This window comes from Parambassis ranga, chromosome 17 (assembly GCF_900634625.1).
Source record: "Parambassis ranga chromosome 17, fParRan2.1, whole genome shotgun sequence".
Taxonomy (NCBI): domain Eukaryota; kingdom Metazoa; phylum Chordata; class Actinopteri; family Ambassidae; genus Parambassis; species Parambassis ranga.
The window spans coordinates 15,421,698-15,441,705 of record NC_041037.1 but is presented as its reverse complement, the minus strand read 5'-3'; the positions used below and the strand labels follow the sequence as shown (position 1 = coordinate 15,441,705).

The following is a 20,008-nucleotide window of genomic DNA, read 5'->3' as shown; positions in this document are numbered from 1 at the left end:
AGGGAGGGGGCGTGACATGCTCGTAGCATTATAACAGACTGAACAACAGGTCTGACGGACAGTGTTATCTGACCTGTGTGGTTCCATCCATGAAGGCTGGTTAACTCCGACTGACAGCAGTCAGCTGGTTTTAAGGAGTTATAGTACATGTTACATGACAAACAGCCATTTAAAAAGTATTGTTATTATCCTGCCCTGTGGTTGGGGCACCTGTAGAGCGGGTTGTCCAATAACCGGAATGTTGGTTGACTCGAACTCCTGCTCCTCCCTAGTTGTGTTCATGTGTCCTTGGGCGAGGCACACATTGCCTCCAGTGCACTCACTGATGTGTAAATGTGTATTAATGGTGCACAGTGACCTCCATCTCCATCAGTCCTCCCAGCAGAGCTGTGGCTACATTTGTAGTTTAAGACCAATGCATTAATATTAATATTATTATTATTATTATTATTATCCATAGCAGCAACAACTGCAATCAAGCATTTGGCATAACATTTAAAATCATGCCACAGCATGTCAATCAGATTCAGGTTTGGACTTTGACTAGGCCATTCCAAAGTCTTTCTTAAGCCATTCAGAGGTGGACTTGCAAGTGTGTTTTCAAATGTTGTCCTGCTGAAGAACCGAAACGTGCTTCAGCTTGAGATCATGAACAGATGGTCAGACATTCTCCTTCAGGATGTAGACAGCAGAACCCATGATTCCCTTTACCACAGCAAGTCTTCCAAGTCCTGAGGCAGCAATACAGCCTCAGACCATCACACTACTACCACCATGTTTTACTGTTGGTATGATGTTTGTATGGTATGGTATTCTTTGGATGTTGTTCTGGGGTCTTTTGTGACCTCTTGGATGAGTCGTCGCTGCGCTCTTGGGGTAACGTTGGTAGGCTGGCCACACCTGGGTTCTCCACATGTTTTCACCATTTGTGAAAACATTTAAGTGTAACAAACATACAAAAAAATATCAAATCACAAAGGGAACAAACACTTTTTCACACTACTGTATGTTTGTATAAGCTGAAAGCAATTGTGTTGTCTTCGTTCACACTTTCACTCACATCTTGTGCAGACATAGTCGTAGCTATGTGGGCCAGTGGGCAGTATCTCTTACAGACATAGGTGTAGCTGTCAGGACACTGTGGTTTGAAACGTTTATGCTGCTGTTTGTCAAGATGACCCAGTGCCTGTATGTAAATGTAAGTGTGTGTGTGTGTGTGTTATAATGCTGCTGTCTGTCTACAAACTGAAGTGCTCTCTTGGGGCTGTGAGGGTGAGGGACGATGGACAGCAGCAGAGTAAACACAGCAGGGGGAAAGTGAAGCTGGAGTAAAACAGAATTCTAGCTGTTGTGTTTAATTTTATATATTTTACACCAATTCAGAGCAACATCTGATTCTTCAATGTTTCTATAGATTTGTGACAGGATAATATTCCCTTCACATAACACTTGCAGGCATGTGGAGTGACATGTTTTCAGGTCTAATCCTACCTTATGTCACCGTTAGTCTGAGCCTGCACAAACACAGATCAGCGCCTTCCTTCCCATCATATTTTAGGCACTGAGCTGGCAGTTTCTAAAATCAGCTTAGCAGAGGTGATGAGTTAGTGTTTTGTTGACTCAAACCTGTGAGATTACAAATGTGGAATAGTTCACTACTGGTCTGTTATAGCATTACCAGCAGAGATGTAGGTTACGGGTTGTGCTGAATATTTTGAGAAAATTCAAGCATTTTAAATTCACAAAATTCAGTCTTCACAACTGAGTATCTCACATTGATTCATCACAGAGAGCTGGTTCAGATCACATCTAAATATTTCAAATATGTGTTTGTGAAGCAGATCATAAAATCTGTGAATAAAGTATTTGAGGTGGAATTACAGTACTGTACATACTTCCACCTAATCAAAAAGAAATGATTGTTTTAAACCTGCGAGACAGTTGGAATCCTTTGAAATTTATGAGATGAGAATTTCAGGCAAAAATCCATGTTGCTTAGCTCCACATTGCAGCACTCTATGAGGAACTACTCGGAGCTGTGGACATTTTTTTGCCTGTCACTATGTGTGGCTAAACCCATGAGGTGCCTTGCTCTGCTCATCCCTGAGTTTAAATAGGCGAACAATGCTACGCTAAGCTAGTCAGCTTCATGTCCCTCTTTGCATCTTTCAGGGCTGCTCAGAAGTACCTGTACATTGTCACAGACATTTTCTTTTTTATCAGCCCTAAAAGTTATGGTGACACACGATTGCTTATCCCAAAAAGAGTCTTCAGGGACAACGTTCCAGATGGTTCTGTGTAACAAACCATCTGGCACATCGGGTTATGTGCGTGTTCTTAGTATTTCTGGTGTATTTTTGGTATGTTTGTAGACCAGGATCTTTATGTAAGATTAGGCATGGTGGGGATGGTCCGTGCAATTTGGCTTTTACTTCTGGGGGCAGAGTTACAATGAATGACTCCTACACAGCTTTGATTGGCTGTGTTTTTATGTAGAAATGCTAATTTGTTACATGAGAACATGTCCTTTCTGATTAATTGAACTGTGATGCAACATTATTTAGGACCTTTATGTTGCCGGCAGCGTTCCTACATTGCTGTGAACGATCATTCCAGAAGTCTGAGATTTGTCAGCAAAATCAATGTCTGTGTCCGTAATTGGCTACTTTTAGTTTACAAGCCACATGATAGATGAGTCTCAGGAGTCCGTGCTGTCACTTGAAAGAGACCTTGGAAAGAGAGAAAAGTTTCAAATTAAATAGACGGAGAAACGAATAAGGAAAGGGGGCAGGAAAGGCATGTGTGGTCTTATATAAAGCCCAGATGGTCCCAGAGAAGCATGTGACAGAGAGATGGAGGGTTATGGGGAGAGGAGTTGGTCTGTCTGACTGACTGACCAGGGGGTCCCGGGAGCCAACACTACAGGCTACAACACCTGGGCAGAGAGAGAGAGAGAGAGAGGCAGACACTGGGGTTGGTCAAGGGAGAGAAGGATGTCATGAAAACACAAAGTTCAGCTTTTTCCCAGAGGGTTCAGCCAATAGATGGTGTTTATGGTACATACTGCGCTGATTTGCGCTGCGGTCGAGCCAGCATTCAGCCATTACTTCCAGTTCATCTTCAGTGGACTCGAGACCCATCCACCTACCTGTAGATGGATGGATCAGGGTGGTGATAACATAGCCAAAATGTCCATGTTAAAAGAAACATGACACCTGACTCTCTGTTCTGTGGACTGTTGATTTTTTTTTTGATGCAACCTTTTACTTTCGTTCAGGAACTTGTTTCATAAGATTTAGCCATTTCTGTGCAAAATCATTTCAGCATTTGTTCTAAATTAGAAAAACATCTACAACTTCTGGTATAGCTAGCCTTGAGTTAGCTTAGCTTAGCACCAAGATCTCTGACTTTGGTTTAGTGCAAACAAAACACAGGCTTTCTGTGTCCAGCCTCTATGCTAAGCTAAACGGCTACTGGCTGTTGGTTGGCTGGACAGATTATTTTATATTTACTAACAAAAGGGTACAAATATGGAGTCTCTATAGTAACCAAATGTAACCAACAGCAAACAGACTGGATTTCATTTTGATATTAACATTTTCTGACGTTGATTATGTATTTTCCTGAAGCAGAACATTGATTATTTAATTTGAAGTTTAACTTAAAAACATTTATTAAAAATAAAAACAAATTAATATCTGTATTTTATTGCTACAGTCGGTCATTCTTCTGCACACCTGTCTCATGAAGTACGGTAGATATGTAAACCACTCAAACTCCATGTTATGCCTGTCTTCAACATGCCAGGTTAGAAAACTGACACTGGAGATTCAGGGTCATTGCTATTCCTAGTGTTTGGTCTCATTTGTCGACCTGTGCGTCTGTGTGTGTGTACATTCTGAAGGCTTGCACCTGCTCACTGATAGGGAAGTCAGATGTACAAGATGTACAAGGCGAGCCGAACAAGAACACACACAGCTGCGGTCTATGTCCGACTTCCTTCCAAAGTCAACTCCAGACGGAGGCGTCGTAATGTGCGACCCACTGCGACGGTGGGAGGTTTCTACTCACACACCGCTGTGACCGTGCTTTCACTTTTACCCATCTCCTAACCAACAAAGCTTGTTGTTTGCTGATCTTCCTGTCTGTCCCACCTGCAGCACCGCACAAAGAAAGGTCAAGGATGCTGGAGAAATGCTCTTTGTTTTGCTCTCTGAGCATGCAAGCACAGCCAGACTCAAAGACAAACTACAGAGCTGTGGGGAAAATATGGCAGCTGTTTGTTTTCTGTAGTTGTTGCTGTTTCGCTGTCTGAGTTATTGCTGATGAACACAATGTCTCGCTTGGTCTCATTCATCAGGGGGAGAGGTGGTCCGCAGTGTTTTTGTGTTTGTGCAGCATGCTCTTCCCAGGACTTCGTGCCCTGCAGTGGTTTAGAATAGAATTTAGAACAAAATATACAAAATAAATAATAAACTCCTCAGCGGACAGCTGAACTTTTAAAGTCTGACATACTGCGGATACATGTGAGGTCGCCTTTGGGTAGAAGGCTGAGTTCTGTGCACTTTTACAACAAAATTAACAGTTGGCTTCACTGAGGAAGTATTTTTTGTTAGATCTGAAGCCAAAATATGATGTGTCTCTCTATACACAGTTAACATACGCAGCATATGGTTTTGTTATAGTATCATACATACACAAGACACAATTCATGTATGTCTGAACTGCTGTGTATATTCATTTACAAACAAAAAACAATAACATGTGTATAAAATAATGTTTTAATCAGGAAGAAAATTAAAAAATCTAAGGTCCTCCATTCAAATATCTCAATTTGAAATGCCACAAAATGTTAAAATTCTGCACTTTCAACTAGAAAATCATCACCGACCCACCTGCGGCAAACGGTCGTGACAAAAAAACATAAAAACACACTTCTTCACTTCAGTCAAACCCCTATCAAACAGCTTATACACTCTATTTTCCTCCTGAATATTCTAAACTTTACACAATATTACATATAGATCATGTCACTGTAATAGTCACACCGTACTGACCCTTGTTATTTTTTTTACAGAGCAACAGGTCAAATCGTGCGTCTGTCCCTCAGTTCACATTTACCAAAATCATAAATAAATCAGCTGTATTTATGTTCCGCTAGAGCACAAGTGCCTTCCTGTGTGCCCACAAACTCACGGACAGACCGACAGACAGACACAGCTGAGGTTACAGAAGAGGTCAGGAGAGAGGGACCATCTGATGCCAGCAGATGGAGAGGAGTGATGGAGGGAGGAGAGGAGAGGAGAGGAGAGACTAGAAATCAGGACGACAAGACCAAATGCTTATCGGCTGCTCTTAAGGCGCTGATTTCACTTCCCATCCCGTCCGCTCCAGTGCGCCCACCTTATGCTAAACTTTGAGAGATAGTATTTAATAGCAGCAGTATATTCAATGGCTGCAAGCCAATTGAATATTTCAACTCCACATGCGCCCAAAAGATGTTTATATAACATGGCACAATACTGATGAAAATAATACCCAGTCACATATAGCTGTTCTTTGTCATAGCATCCATTTATGATTTTTACGCCTAAATGTTTTTTTTTTTTAATGTGCCTCTGCAGTTATTGGACCTGCTGCAGCAGCACTATCTCGGGAACACACTCGCTTCCCCGTAACCTAAAGTCACCTCCGTCTCTGTGTGTGTCTTTGTTGTAGAACGGAGCAGTTCCAGGAGAGCCAGTGAAGAAGGATGAAAACTCCCGGAGAGGGAACTGGGGCAACCAGATTGAATTTGTCCTCACCAGCGTGGGCTATGCTGTGGGCCTGGGCAACGTCTGGAGGTTTCCCTACCTCTGCTACAGAAATGGAGGAGGTGTGTGTGTTACTTTTTTTGTATATGTATCACAAGTGCCAGCACATACAATGAAGTAGAGCTATATATTACAAACTGCATTACAAAGCGTTATACACTGTAAAAAAGACGTTTATGTATAGCTCTTCTGTTAGACAGAACTCTGCTAGCTGATAGAGATATCATTGGAATTCACATGAAGATATTGAATATTTCCAGTAAATCTGTTTCTCTCAGTTAAAACCAATGGGATTTTTTCATTTCATTTACATTTTCTAATAAGAGGCATTCCTGTGGCACAGATAATCTTTCCAGTTCACATCATTTAAGAGGCCAGATGTGTCAACCATATTCTATATAAGCATGGCAGCTGTCAGGTTTCACATAGAAACTGTAATTTCCACTGAGTGGAGCACTGCCTCCACCGTCTCATCCAGCATCACCCTCATCTTCAAATAACATTAAATAAATTAAAAGAAAAATACAAACTTAAAAAAAATAGTTTCTTCCAAACGTACAAAAATATCTCTACAGACTCCTTTTGTTGTTTATTTAGCTTTATCAATACATGCTTGAGCACATAGAACAGATCAATGTATTGCTTTTACTGTACAGCTGCTGAACCCGATGACAACAACGATATGTTTAAGCTCTCTTGCTAAACTCTCCTAGCAGAGTTCCACTGGCAGCCTCTTTTTGTCAGGGTCCAGTGATTCAGAGTCCCGTTCCTGTCCGTATGTTTACACTGCAAATATTTGGATTATACTGTTAGCACGTAGGTGACCTGCATTCCCGAGCGAGGACTCCATGCACTGCATGTAGGCCATACATTAGCTCGCACACAGCTGCACAGATGCAGCGCTGACAGGATAAGACTTTGCTATTGTACATTATCAGCTGGTTGAGCTGACCTCGTTTACATATGGGCAATTATACTATACACACAAACACATTCCCTATAGTTGACTGTCTGGTTTCTGGTCCAGTCTAAACCACCAGAGAGTTGCTGCACCATTGAACAGGCTCAGCTGGACATTCAGTGACCTCTCTGCTCACTCAGGGGAGGTTACTGTGACAGATGAGGTTTATGGGTTGTTTTTCCACTTTTTACAATTTTATTTATTTATTTATTTGGAGCCCATGCAACAGTCCTGCACCATATTTGTCAGATGTATATAGTAGTCACAGATTGTATCTGTGCTCCTATATGGTACTGTGTCTGCTTTCTTTGTGGACTCGACGTCTCCACAGTTATTGTGCTCATTCAGCTGTAAAGCATTACCTTCATCAGATAAGAGTAGCGGGACTAACGCACATTAACAAGTTTAAAGACTTATACCCCTGATAGATAACTGAAAATGCATATTTTTAGGTAGTGTAATGTGTTTGTAGCTCCACTCCTGCTTACCAGTTACGACTGCCGGCTTTGCTTTTGTCCTCCAGGTGCCTTCATGCTGCCGTACTTTATCATGCTGGTGTTCTGCGGCATTCCTCTCTTCTTCCTGGAGCTTTCCTTTGGTCAGTTTGCCAGCCTGGGATGTCTTGGAGTCTGGAAGATCAGCCCCATGTTCAAAGGTCAGTGGTGTGTGTGTGTGTGTGTGTGTGTGTGTGTGTGCAGATACTATGATGTTTAGACACAGTAATTATTTATAATTAACTTCTTTACCTTTTCTCTCTTCTCTCCAGGTGTGGGCTACGGCATGATGGTGGTGTCCACCTACATCGGGATCTATTACAACGTTGTCATCTGCATCGCCTTCTACTACTTTTTTATGTCCATGACAAACCTGCTGCCGTGGACGTACTGCAACAATCCCTGGAACACGCCAGACTGCGTCGGGGTTGTTAGCAGCAGCAACTCGCTCAACGGCAGCCTGGCGAACGCCACCACCAGCCTGGTGGCCGGATTGTCCGAGGTAGTGAACCGCACCAAGAGGACCAGCCCGAGCGAGGAGTACTGGAAGTAAGAGCTGGAAGTGCATTATGGGTCTGGGTGTATGAGTAATTCTTTTGATCTTTAAAGTAAAATTACTGCTAAATTGATACCTTAGTGTGATTGGTGTCATAATGCACTTTGTTTTGCCACGTTACACAAGTAACCTCCCTGCCCTGGGCTTTTGGGGGCCCATCATACGTGACAGAGAGGTCAAAATTGACTTGCACCTGTAAGATAAGTTTGCCTCAAACAGGCCTCATGTTTGCAGAAAGCACTCAAATATTTGGACTAGACCCGACACATTGTGCAGCAGCATCTGAACAGTGTGGGACGTAGCCAGCGGCAAGGAGACACAAGAGGTTTCCTGTATTGTTGTTCACTCTCTGATTTATGACTCAGCTGGCACAACAATCAGCATGGTAGATGGACTCGCACCATGTAAAAAACAGTTTGCTGAAGTGGAGTACATGGATTGATTGTCCTCTCTCTCTTGTAGAGAGACAGTGCAGAAGAAGATGAAAAGATAAATATATTCTGAGATGCACGAATCCTTATTTTGGATTTATTTTTTTAGAAAATCATCAGATATTTATTATACCTACCTCGATCATCAGGTCACAGCACTCTGAGGCCCTGGTCACTAAATTAACATCAGGCACTAGTGAACATGTCCTAAGTGCTAAGTGTGAATGCACTCAAGACCTTTTGAGTGCTCCTAAAGGCCAATGTCCTCAGACTAAATGCATCGATGGTCTGGTCCACATGTCCTGGGCCACATTAAAGAGCCATGCATTCAACCTGTTGCTTCCTTCTTGCACTTATTGAATATTTGCAGCATCTTACAGCAGCAGTAGTCCTCTTCCCTTCCTGGGTGGCAACAGCTTTTTACAGCTTTATTAATCCCATAATTGTAGGTTACCCCCAACATGGCGACAAGAACAGTCTGGATCAGCGTGCTATCCCCTTACGTTTGTAATTACAATGCTATTAAAAAACATATTCAGACAAATAACTTGGAGTAAAGACAAGTGTCGTTTAAAAGTCTGAGTCCTCCTTCTGAAGGAGGTGCCGTTTTCTTAGCAGAGTTGATCTGATGTGTTTTTTTTTTAACCATCCAAATCCAAATGAATGTGAGCTCATTTAACTGTCCCTCTCTCTCAGACACTACGTGTTAAACATCTCTGATGATATTGGGAACTTCGGAGAGGTCCGTCTCCCTATCCTGGGCTGCCTGGCTATATCCTGGTGTGTTGTTTTCCTCTGTCTCATCAGAGGCGTTAAATCTTCTGGGAAGGTAAAACTACACCTACCTGCAAATATGTTGCCTCATTCTGGTGGTATAATGTAAAAGCACTCACCTTTGTCTGCACGTGTCCAGGTTGTGTACTTCACAGCCACGTTCCCCTATGTTGTTTTGACCATCCTCTTTATTCGTGGCATCACCCTGGATGGAGCCATCAATGGCATCAAGTACTACCTGACACCACAGTGGCAGAAGGTCCTTGATGCGAAGGTATGCATTAGAATAGAGAATCCCGAAAAAGAAGTAGAGTCTTTTTTACTTCTTTGTTCTGCTTCTGACTGTAGGTTGGTTTGTTGTTGCAGGTGTGGGGAGATGCTGCCTCACAGATCTTCTACTCCCTGGGATGTGCCTGGGGTGGTCTCATTACCATGGCTTCCTATAACAAGTTCCACAACAACTGTTTCAGGTTGGTACTGCACACTGTAGATTAAAAAAAACCCTCATGATGTGTTAAAAATGCATGTTTATTTTAATCTTTAAATCTAGAAAAAATAAAAGAGATGGTACTTGAATGCACCATTTATGATGCATACACCAAATATATTCAACAAAATATTATTTATTATGCAAAAGTAAGATTCTTTAATAAAAATAGACATTTTTCTGACCAAGAGTCATGTGACGTGCATACTGAAATGTGTGTAGATGGATGACATTATGAGGGAAAAGGAGGAGAGAGTGAAAGGAACATGGGCCAACTTTAACACTGTAGGTCTGCAAAGAGAAAGGGGCCAAGGTGTGATAAGGTTGAGCAGGAGGAGGCACAGAGATAAAGCTTCTTTGGAGACTGGTCGCTCTTCACTCATACACCAAGGGAGCCATCAAGAAGCAGGTAAAGATGTAGGAATGAGGCAAAGAGAAGGAGATAAGGAGAGGAAGAGATGCCATTTAATCTCCTGAGTTTGTCCACGCATGCTGACACAGTGAGGGCACCGAGAGGGTGCAAGGAGGAAGGCTGAAGATATCATTTGTTCTCGTGCTAGGAGTTTGAGGTTGTGCTATCTGTGCACACAGCTGCACGGTGGCCTAATCAGCACGTGTTCTGCAACTCCATCCCCGCAGACTCAGCCTGCAGACAGGAAGTAGTGCAGCGTAGTGCAGAGCAGCAGGACTCTGTGAGAAAAACAGGCTGGCATCAAAGTCATCAAAGACAACCCTGTGTGAACCCTGACAGGAAATGTGACAACTCAAACCACTGTTTAACCACATCATTGCTCTGTTAAAGGTAGGGTAGGAGATTTTGAAAACTCGGTGAGAGTCAGCCAGATTTCGAAAGTAAACACACGCCCCTTTCTCTCAGAGCTCGCCCCGAAGCCACGCCTCCCAACCAGTCTGTGACTTCGGCCATCATGCAAGTACCTCTCTGGTGCACGCAGAGCAGGAAGAGAGTGACAACCAGCCAATACTCCGCACAGGGTCCACCCAGAGGATTGGCTGATGTTTTTAGCGTTTTATAGCTTCCACAGATGATTCATATTCTTCATTTTAAAGCAAAACTGCTGAACTAATTGGTTGCTATCGGATTATAAAGAGAAGTTACACTAATTTAACAAAAAGTGCATCAGAATGAAATCTCCTACCCTACCTTTAAAGCTGACCAAAGTTGCTGAGTCAAAGACGGAACACAAGACAAAAACATATTGTTTGAATTTATTCTCTTCTCACCACACAGAGACAGCATCATCATCAGTATAACCAACTGTGCCACCAGCGTGTACGCCGGCTTCGTCATTTTCTCCATCCTGGGTTTCATGGCACACCACCTGAACGTCCCAGTGTCTGAGGTGGCTGACCACGGCCCTGGATTGGCCTTTGTGGCTTACCCAGAAGCCCTCACTCTGCTGCCCATCTCACCGCTCTGGTCACTGCTGTTCTTCTTCATGCTCATCCTCCTGGGACTGGGGACTCAGGTGAGATGCTGTTAAGTGTGAATGCTAAGAGACTTAGTTTTTTTATGTTTGGCACAAGTGCTGTGTATGTTATGTACATGCATTGTTTGTCCTAAAATAGACACAGAGGTTATCATGAAGCTGTGTCATCATGTGTTTCTGACCACGCCTTATTGTTGATGCTGTATGTGGGTCAAGTGAGTGCTTGAGAAACTCAGATCTGATGTGCAGACATTGTCAGGGCGATGGTGATCTTCACATGCGCCACCATGAGGTTGACTATTAATTTGAAATTGACTACTGGATAGATCAGATCTGGTGTAAACTGCATGCTAAAAAAAGCTACATGTAGCATTCCATTGGCTTTTAGAGTTGCTGTTAATGGCTTATTTTGCCTTGTAAGCTGACAACCTTCATCTCTTTTCTCAAACCTTTCCTTTCTCCTTCTGTAGTTTTGTCTTCTGGAGACTCTGGTGACGGCCATTGTTGATGAGATTGGCACAGACTGGATCATCAGGAACAAGACTGTAATTACGCTCACAGTAGCCATAGCTGGCTTCCTCCTGGGAGTGCCGCTAACCACACGGGTAAGCATCCAATACATAGTTCTTGTTTTTTTTCCTCACCGTTTTGACTCACTGTGTTTTTTTATGTGTGCAGGCAGGAATCTATTGGCTCTTACTAATGGACAACTATGCTGCCAGTTTCTCTTTGGTCATCATCTCCTGCATCATGTGCATCTGCATCATGTATATTTATGGTAAGAAACATTCATCTACTGACTCTATGGTTAGCAATGCCTGCTTTGTTGGTGAAGACAAGATATATTGATGCACTTCAACAGTGCTGAAATATTTCCCGTTAGCAGAGCATCAGCTGTAAAGTGAGTGAAGCGCAGACATATGAAAGCTGGAGACGTGTAGAAGAAGAAAGGACAAAAGGTGTCAGTAATATATTTGTACAGTTTTTTCTCAGCATCATACGCACATTAAATACTCTTAAAAAGGACATTTTGTTTTGTTGTACAAGAAGCATACAAAACCAGGATGAACAGGCCAAACAGTGACATGCAGTAACAAGCAGCTGATACAATCACCTGGAAAATGTCATGCTGCAGTGATGCAACATGGAAAATCTGTGGATTTGATTGGTCAGACAGGTTTATAATGGGGGTGCTAGCCAACGTAAGCCTTCAATCCAGGTTATCCTTCTGGTCCTGTTGATGGCCAGTGGTGCTTGAGACCATGCTGCTGCTGTTTCTGTTTGGTCATTTTTGTTTATTGATTCTTGGATGAAGACAGTGAAAAATAAGTAAATCAATTAAATCTTCAGAGAGAGAAATGAATCAGTACAAACTTTGCTGCAGCATTTGTCTCCAGCTTTAAAAGGTTCCTTAGTTTCTCCTGCAGATGATGTCACTTGCTGCTCCTCCTGCTGATCTCTGTTCATAATGTACCTTCCCACACACACACACCTGACAGGAGCTCTCATAACCTATAATCAGTTACTGTGATATTGCTAAAACACATATTGTATAACGATGTGCATTATTATTCAGGATCTCTACTGGATGTAGATCAAAATGCAACAATGATGAGAAATAATGATCTCTGCTTTGTCATGTCATACGTCCAATATACAGTCTTCATGTTAATTTACACAGGAAACTTAATGACATCAGCTGAAATCCATTGCTGCTCCTCATGGGGTTAATGCGTGGTATAATTGTGTTAAGCTTCTTTAGATATTTAAACAAGGCAATCACCAATACATCCTTAAATGCATGGTAAACTAAATTAAAGTTACCTACAGCATGCCACATGTAGGATTGGAGTCTGATATCAGAACTACATGCAAGAGTCAGAAGTCAAATTGTTATTCTAAACCCCAGTGGAGCTTTCTCAGCCTGAAATCATAGTGAGAGTCAGCAAACTGGATCAGTGGCGATCCAGAGCACAGCACCAGGTGATCGATACATCAAGCTTTCTTCCCTGACAGAATCTGTAGAAGGCCAATCAGCAGAAGTCTTGTCAAAAGGAGGCAGTCTGATAATCCCTCAGAGGATGAGGGACTATCAGACTGCCTCCCTTTGAGCGGGGGAAGCAGAGAAGTGGAAACAAACTGGCATCACAAGCAGGTGTTTGTCCAATCAGACCTGGGTAACATGGTTTCTTTAGGTGTGAAAAAACAAAATACGTCCTGTCATTAAGAATGAGATCAATGGTGTTATCATCTGTACAATAATCCAGATGTTGGGGTTGAATTCAGTGCATCTCTGTTTCTGGACACCCCAGTTCCTAAAGCTTTTCTGTCTCTTGCAGGCCACAGGAACTACTTCAAAGATGTTGAGATGATGTTGGGCTTCCCTCCTCCTCTCTTCTTCAAGGTCTGCTGGAGATTCATCTCCCCTGTCATCATCTCCGTAAGTAACACACACACACCTGCCGATCAGAGACTGAGTCATGGTCACTGAATCCGCCCTCCAAATGCAATATGTTTCTGACACATTATTAGGGAGCTGACCTACATTTGCCATCAAGCACTGTTTGGCTATCGTTGGCTTTGTTTCCAATGTAAACCTCTAAAAGTAAATCTTTCTGACTGGGAAATGGACACATGCAGCTGCTATCAATGGCATTTCCCAGGCAGGCGTATTATTCCCACTAAGCTGCTGGCCAAACCAAGAAACTCATTGTTATGGATTACTGGTCAGATTTCAGCCACATTTGTTCTCTCTTCTTCATTTCACTATGCAGATTAATGCCCTGCCTTCCAGGGCCGCTGCTGGAAATGTGACTAAACTCACTGCTGTGAGAACTTCTGCTCCTAATTATGAGCAAAATAAGTACTCTGTATGTGTATAAGATTTATTGCATTATGTCTTGTGTCCCTGCAGTTCATCCTGATCTTCACGGTGATCCAGTACAAGCCCATCACTTACAATGACTACGTGTATCCTGGCTGGTCCTTGGCCATTGGCTTCGCCATGGCTCTGTCCTCAGTGGTTTGCATACCTATCTACGCCCTCTACAAGATCTCAAGGTCCCCAGGAGCCACCTTCAGAGAGGTAGACTGCCTGCTGAATTTCTCTGTCCTCAGACTTTAAAACATCTCAGTTCTTAAACACAGGTGCTTCTGAAGAGCTTTGAAAAAGGTCACTGTCTTGAAAAAATGAATCTTTTGTACGTGGGAGCTGCACTTAAACTAAAAGCGAGTTTAACATCTTCTTCGTAGTGTCTGAAGTGTATATGAATTTTAAATGTTTCAAGGCTAAGCCCTTTAGATAATTGAATCGGCAGATTGTATTATGTAATCTCTGAAAGCAGTTAAACTGTCAGTCTGAACTATGAACTGTGATGAAATATAAGAATCTCAGCACTTCTTAAGTTGTTCAGGAGATATATTGTGTCAAAATAAAAAAAAATATCTGTGTATATATTCAGGCTTATTTTCACCAGGGAGTCATCAAATCATGTTGCAGTGTGTGTTGTACGCACAACGTTAACAGTACAATAGTTAGACACATAGAGTGGCTGTCAGATGATTAACCCGTAAATCCTGTTTAAGAGATGAGTGCAGTTGAAGAGTTATACAGAGAATAAGTAAAGTGTGTTTTGTGACATCATCGTCCCCATTAAAATACAGGACTCAAACCGTCCCATCCCCTGCACACGTGTATATGTGCACCATGCATGTCATCAGAATCAGAATCAGAAATACTTTATTTATCCCCGAGGGGAAATTCAAAAGACGCTTACACGCAACACAAATCATAAATATTATTTTATATTTTTAACAATTACATGATAGAAAGTGTTCATTCTCAACTTAAAGCATGTGTTATTTTTTATTCCAAACATTCTTCTATTACCTACCAGATATTTTCAATACTATAATAATAACATTGTGTTCCAAATGGTGTGTTTATTTGCATTTGGTGTGGCTATTAGAAATAAAAGCCTTCAGTCTAGACATATTAAAGCTGTAATATATTTGACGAACACACACACACATGTTAAATGAGCCTAAATGTGATTTAAAAACATTCCCAGAGTAATTCTGAACTGACTGGAAGTTGTTTAATTAGTTAAAGTTATTTAATTATTTACTGATGTACTGACATTTGTCATTCACATCATTGAGAAACTATAAATAAAATATACTCCAGTCACAATACTGCAGTATAGTAGCTGAAGTACAATAAGTTAAAAATAAAATAGGCACAGTTGTGGTTGTTTCAGAAAAACAGGATTCTGAAATTCTTAAAAATAATGAATGACATCTTTATCCTCCCTCCTCAGCGGTTGAAGTACGCCTGCCGACCACATCCAAAGTGGGGCCCTGCCCTGCAGGAGCACCGGACTGGCCGCTACGCCCCCATGGCCTCCGAAGACACTGTGGAGGCTCGTCCCCTGAAGGAAAAGGAGGAGCTGAAGGAAGAGCAGAAGGAGGAGGAGAAGGAGAAAGAGAAGGAGAAGGAGAGGAAGGATGAGATCAGCCTCACCATCCAGGGAAGCAACGGCTCCACCAACACACACAACAACCCCAACCCCAGCGCATAGACGGCACCCCGCTCTGTCAGCCGGGCACAGCCCTCGCACCCCTCTTCTGTCTCCTCCTTCTCTTCCTCCCTTTTTCCTCCCTTCTCCCTCCATCCTCACCCCACTTTCCCACAGCCCTCTGTGGGGGAGATCCCATTCACTGGAGACCTTTACATATTGTAAGGGCTTATTATATCTATCCTAACCTCTTCTATCTATCTGTGCGTCATCTCTAGATAAAAAAAAAAAAACGAAAGGAAGAAAAAATTGGGTCATAATCCAAAAGATTTGTGTGATGTGTGTGTTTAGTGCGTGTGTGTGTGTGTGGATGTGCGTGAGTGGGTTGTTAATTTGTTCCACATAATTTAATAATGCAGTTTGTTTTTCCTTTCATTTTTTGTAAAACTTGTATATGTCATCTTGATATGCAGTTAGAGGTACAGTAGATTGTGAAGCTGCATGTCTTTGTTTATTGTGCATGCAGCAGCATAGAGACACACACACACTGTTCTCCCTTATTCTGTTAGCTGGTTGTGTATGGGATGGGTGACTTTGTAGCGGCAGATATGACAACCCGGAGACTTGTTGTGGTGCTGTGAAACGGAGAAGGAGGAAGAGGAAGAGGAGGAGGAGGGTCAAATATTTACATGTGTAATGATGTTAAAAAGATGGAAACAGGCTCTGTTCTAGTGCCAGGATACACTCATTCACACTCTGTATACACAGTGACCTCAACTATAGTTCATCTCAGACTAAGCCTGTTGTTTATTTTATGCTGCTTCTTAATAATTCTTCAGAGCACAAATATTTAACAAACACCTGAGATGACGACCTGATTTTATCCGTTAGTAAATTTCTTTTTTTTTCTCTAAAGCTGCTTAAACTCAGCAGAGAAACATCAATGAACTCTGTGACTCTGCTGCCTCAGCATTCACACACACACACACACACACAGAGTGTGTAAGTGCATTTTTATCAAAACAGGTCCCAGTGCCCCATTTCTCAGGGTCCAAGTCAAGGTAAACGTCGGTTCCTCGCCTGTGGAAACCTAAATATGAGTTGGCCTCTTTTTTAGATTACAGGGACTGAAACCACCTAACTTTCCTTGCTGTCAAATAACTGGACTAATGGATGCAACTCCGTAATATTTAAAAGTGCCATGTCTTCTTAAGTCTTCCAGGCATTGTTTTTTTTGTTTTTTTGTTCGAGTGAAATGCATCTTGGGATACGGTTTGTGACGAGGAGAATTCAGGTTAGAAAGTATTATAAAGCATCCTGTGTGGTTGTAGCAATCTGCCCCGTTCAGGCACGTTACCAAAAACTTACCCTGCACATATGTTTTTGGTAAACAAATGTATCTATCACAGTCAGTGGAACCTTTTTAACGTGTACGCTTGTGTTAAAGCTCTGAAGCCGAGCTGTGCTGTAACAGACAGAAAGCAGAGTGTTTCCAGAACAAGAAAAAAACAGAATAAAACTCTTCAATGACTTATATAGTTTGAAATGTAGCTGCATAGTATTGTTCTCTCAGTAGAAGTCTCCTTTTTACCTCTCATTATTGTAAGTAACTTAGTAAATAATAATAGTAATAATACAACATATGTTTATTTTGTACAAAAGATAAAAACTACAAATTCATGATTAACCCCATGTTTACCATTCCTCATCTGTGACTTGATTTGTTGTTGTTATTGTTGTTGTTGTTGTTGTTGTGTTGGGAGGGTCGTGATACAATAGAGAGGTCTCCTTAAGCATGCAGGGTTTGAGTCTCCCTGACTGGAAAGCGTCCAGTGCAGCGTTGTAGTCGTGCGGCGTCAGAGGTTGAGGTCGGTGGTTTAAGGACAGGACACGGTCTTGCTTTTGCCCCATGTGTGTAAATCACATGCTTCATTTAATTTTTAGATGCTTTGTCAGATCCCTGCTCAGGTGGTGCTCAGATGCTTTTAGCTTCACGGGCAGCAGGCAGTTTTTGTTGTTTTTGCTGTCACCTCTTGCTCTGCTTCATCGTTGTGTTTTCAGGTTTTTACAGTTTGCGAGCTGTCTCATCGTCGGTTTGACAAGTAGAGGGCTATGATATAAGAGTGAGCGTTGAACACGTACAACATTCTATCTCGCTCTAATCTCACATGTTCGGTTAGCTTAGCTTAGCAAAAATACTGGAAAAAATAGGAAAAGGACATTCAGTGTATCAGCTGGTTGCCTGGCAACTGGCCTCATCCAACAGGCAGTCCATCACAAAATGGTTTATTTTTGTCTAAATTTGAGAATTAATGTGATACTTAATGAGCCTGTATGATGAGTCTTTGACAGAGGTTTTCCCCCGTTTTAAGATTATGTAGCTTCATAGTCAACAGACAGACAACAGTGTTCACAATTGTAGTTCAGCAGAACTGTATTGTTTAGCCTTGAGCAGAGCATCAAGGCTAAATCCCCACAATTGTGCAGTTGCCCCGCTATTCCACAAGATGGAGCACAGTACAGACACTCAGGGTCAAAAAAGGCACAGCTGAGGTTTAGGAAGCTCAACAGACACATGGCACATCAAGAGCACAGGAGCTCAGATGCAAAGCACAGTGAGCATTCTGAAACAAGCACACGTATCCATCACACCCCACAGACGGAGAGCTGAATATTTGGTTGGCTATCCGTTTTCTGGATTACTTCTAAATTCACACATATTTTTGTAGTAATGTTTATTTTTTATTAACTGATTACCACAAATCCAGGTGCTCTATGAAATGACAGATAATCACCATCCTCTGATCCACTTTCGATACGACTGTGTGACACGAGGTGAACTCTCAGTGTATATCGGAACAGCTTGAAGCTCAGTTCGTGGTTGCCTGTTTTGTGTGTGTTCATTGTTGTAACAAGTGAAGCTTATAGCCAACATCTCTATATGTCCCCACCCTTGCCCATCTCTGCTGGCCCCGCATCTCTCTTCCTCCCATTGTACAGTAATGTAAAAACATATATAATCAGACTGTGTGTGTGCGTGTGTGTGTTTCTTTTTGCTTTTACTTTGGTGGTTGGGTCAGTGTGTTTTTTGTGGGTGGGGTCGAGGGTGGGGTCGAGGGTGGGTTTTGATTGATTGTTTTTTTTTGGTCATTTTTCTTATAGCAAAATGTAGACAATGTCAAGTGTACTGTGTATTCTGTGTGTAGTGGATTAGCTCTTACTGCTGACCCTGCATGTAGAGCAGGTGTAGTATCAGTATTGATGTCCATGTACCTCTAATCTATCAGAACTAGCCAAGTCCTATTCTGCTAATAATATACAGTCTATATCTTTTAAGGAAAAAAAAAGAACATTTTCTACTAAATGAAGAGAAAGAAAACTACACATATTATCTTCAGATTTTAATCGCCTTTTATCCATGTTATCCAGCAACACTACTTTTTGTTGTAGATCATTCAGATAAAGCCAGCTGATATTAAAAGCATTGCCAAACAAAAAAAGCTTTGGATCGAAACTTGAACTACAAAAAGGCTGGTTGGTTTTTACTGTGAGCTCTGGTGTAGAAGGCGGCTGCAGCTACATGACGATGCTTTTATTTTATTTTATTTTATTTTAACAGTATTACAATGACTTCATTTCACACAGTGCAGTGCCAATCATCACTGTCATGCATCACTGTTTACCTTTTAATATCCTGTGGCCCTTAAACTGAGCAGTTTCTGCCCCTTTTTTCTGTCTTGATGTTAAAATTAAAAACACCAAAATGATTTTTTTGATCGAGTCAGAATGAGGAACTCATGTTTTCACTTATGTGCAAATAAATGTTTGATTTTTTTTTCTACATTTTACACAACAATGTGATAAATGTATCAGACAAGGGTCCACTCACGTGATGATATATACCCTCGGTTAGGCAAATAAAAAAAAATCAAATCAAAAAATATACTAAAAAAATGAACAAAAACAAGAAAGCCAGCTGAGAATATATATGTTTATATTAGTATACTATTGCTTACACTGTGCAGACAGTCACTGCGAAGGTTTGGACCATTTTGTGCACAACTGCTTAAAAAAAACTGAAACAAAAACTGTGATTTTACTTTGTTTCCATGGTTACCTCTTGAATTTCTTACTACTGCTCATAGAAGCATAATCTCATGTTGCAGCACTTTAAAAAATCATTTTTTATAAGCAACAGGAATATATATATATATATATATATATATATATATATATAATTACAAAAATAATTCACGCTTTTATTTTGAAAAACAAAAATTGAACATGTCTTTTTAGTGGTCTGGCTTAAAGAACTTGCTTGTGTTGTTGCTATGCCAACGTGAATTGTTTCATAAGAGGAGAAGAGGAGAGGTAAAAAAAAGCACAAGTGATAAAAGAGAACACAGTTCTTCTGGTACCTTCTAACATATCTATCTGTCTATCTATCTAACCATGCCTGTTCTTCTTCTTCTTCTTCTTCAACCTTTAGGGCCAAAATCCATTGAAATGTCTTAGTCCTGTCAGCTG

The 20,008-nt window shown here is 41.5% G+C and overlaps 1 protein-coding gene across 4 annotated transcripts in view; it reads left to right on the top strand.

Moving 5' to 3' along the window:
• slc6a9 (solute carrier family 6 member 9) overlaps nucleotides 1-18,523 on the top strand; it is a 52,169-nt gene extending 33,646 nt beyond the window's left edge. For all 4 annotated transcript variants that reach the window (XM_028428001.1, XM_028427999.1, XM_028428002.1 and 1 more), the window contains exons 3-14: nucleotides 5,719-5,875; nucleotides 7,298-7,429; nucleotides 7,541-7,817; nucleotides 8,952-9,084; nucleotides 9,169-9,303; nucleotides 9,396-9,499; nucleotides 10,766-11,003; nucleotides 11,435-11,569; nucleotides 11,643-11,742; nucleotides 13,304-13,404; nucleotides 13,879-14,049; nucleotides 15,284-18,523. In XM_028428001.1, coding sequence (XP_028283802.1) covers nucleotides 5,719-5,875; nucleotides 7,298-7,429; nucleotides 7,541-7,817; nucleotides 8,952-9,084; nucleotides 9,169-9,303; nucleotides 9,396-9,499; nucleotides 10,766-11,003; nucleotides 11,435-11,569; nucleotides 11,643-11,742; nucleotides 13,304-13,404; nucleotides 13,879-14,049; nucleotides 15,284-15,544 — 1,944 coding nt within the window. In that variant the 3' untranslated portion in view covers nucleotides 15,545-18,523. The remainder of the gene's footprint in view (nucleotides 1-5,718; nucleotides 5,876-7,297; nucleotides 7,430-7,540; nucleotides 7,818-8,951; nucleotides 9,085-9,168; nucleotides 9,304-9,395; nucleotides 9,500-10,765; nucleotides 11,004-11,434; nucleotides 11,570-11,642; nucleotides 11,743-13,303; nucleotides 13,405-13,878; nucleotides 14,050-15,283) is intronic.
• Nucleotides 18,524-20,008: the final 1,485 nt, after the last annotated feature.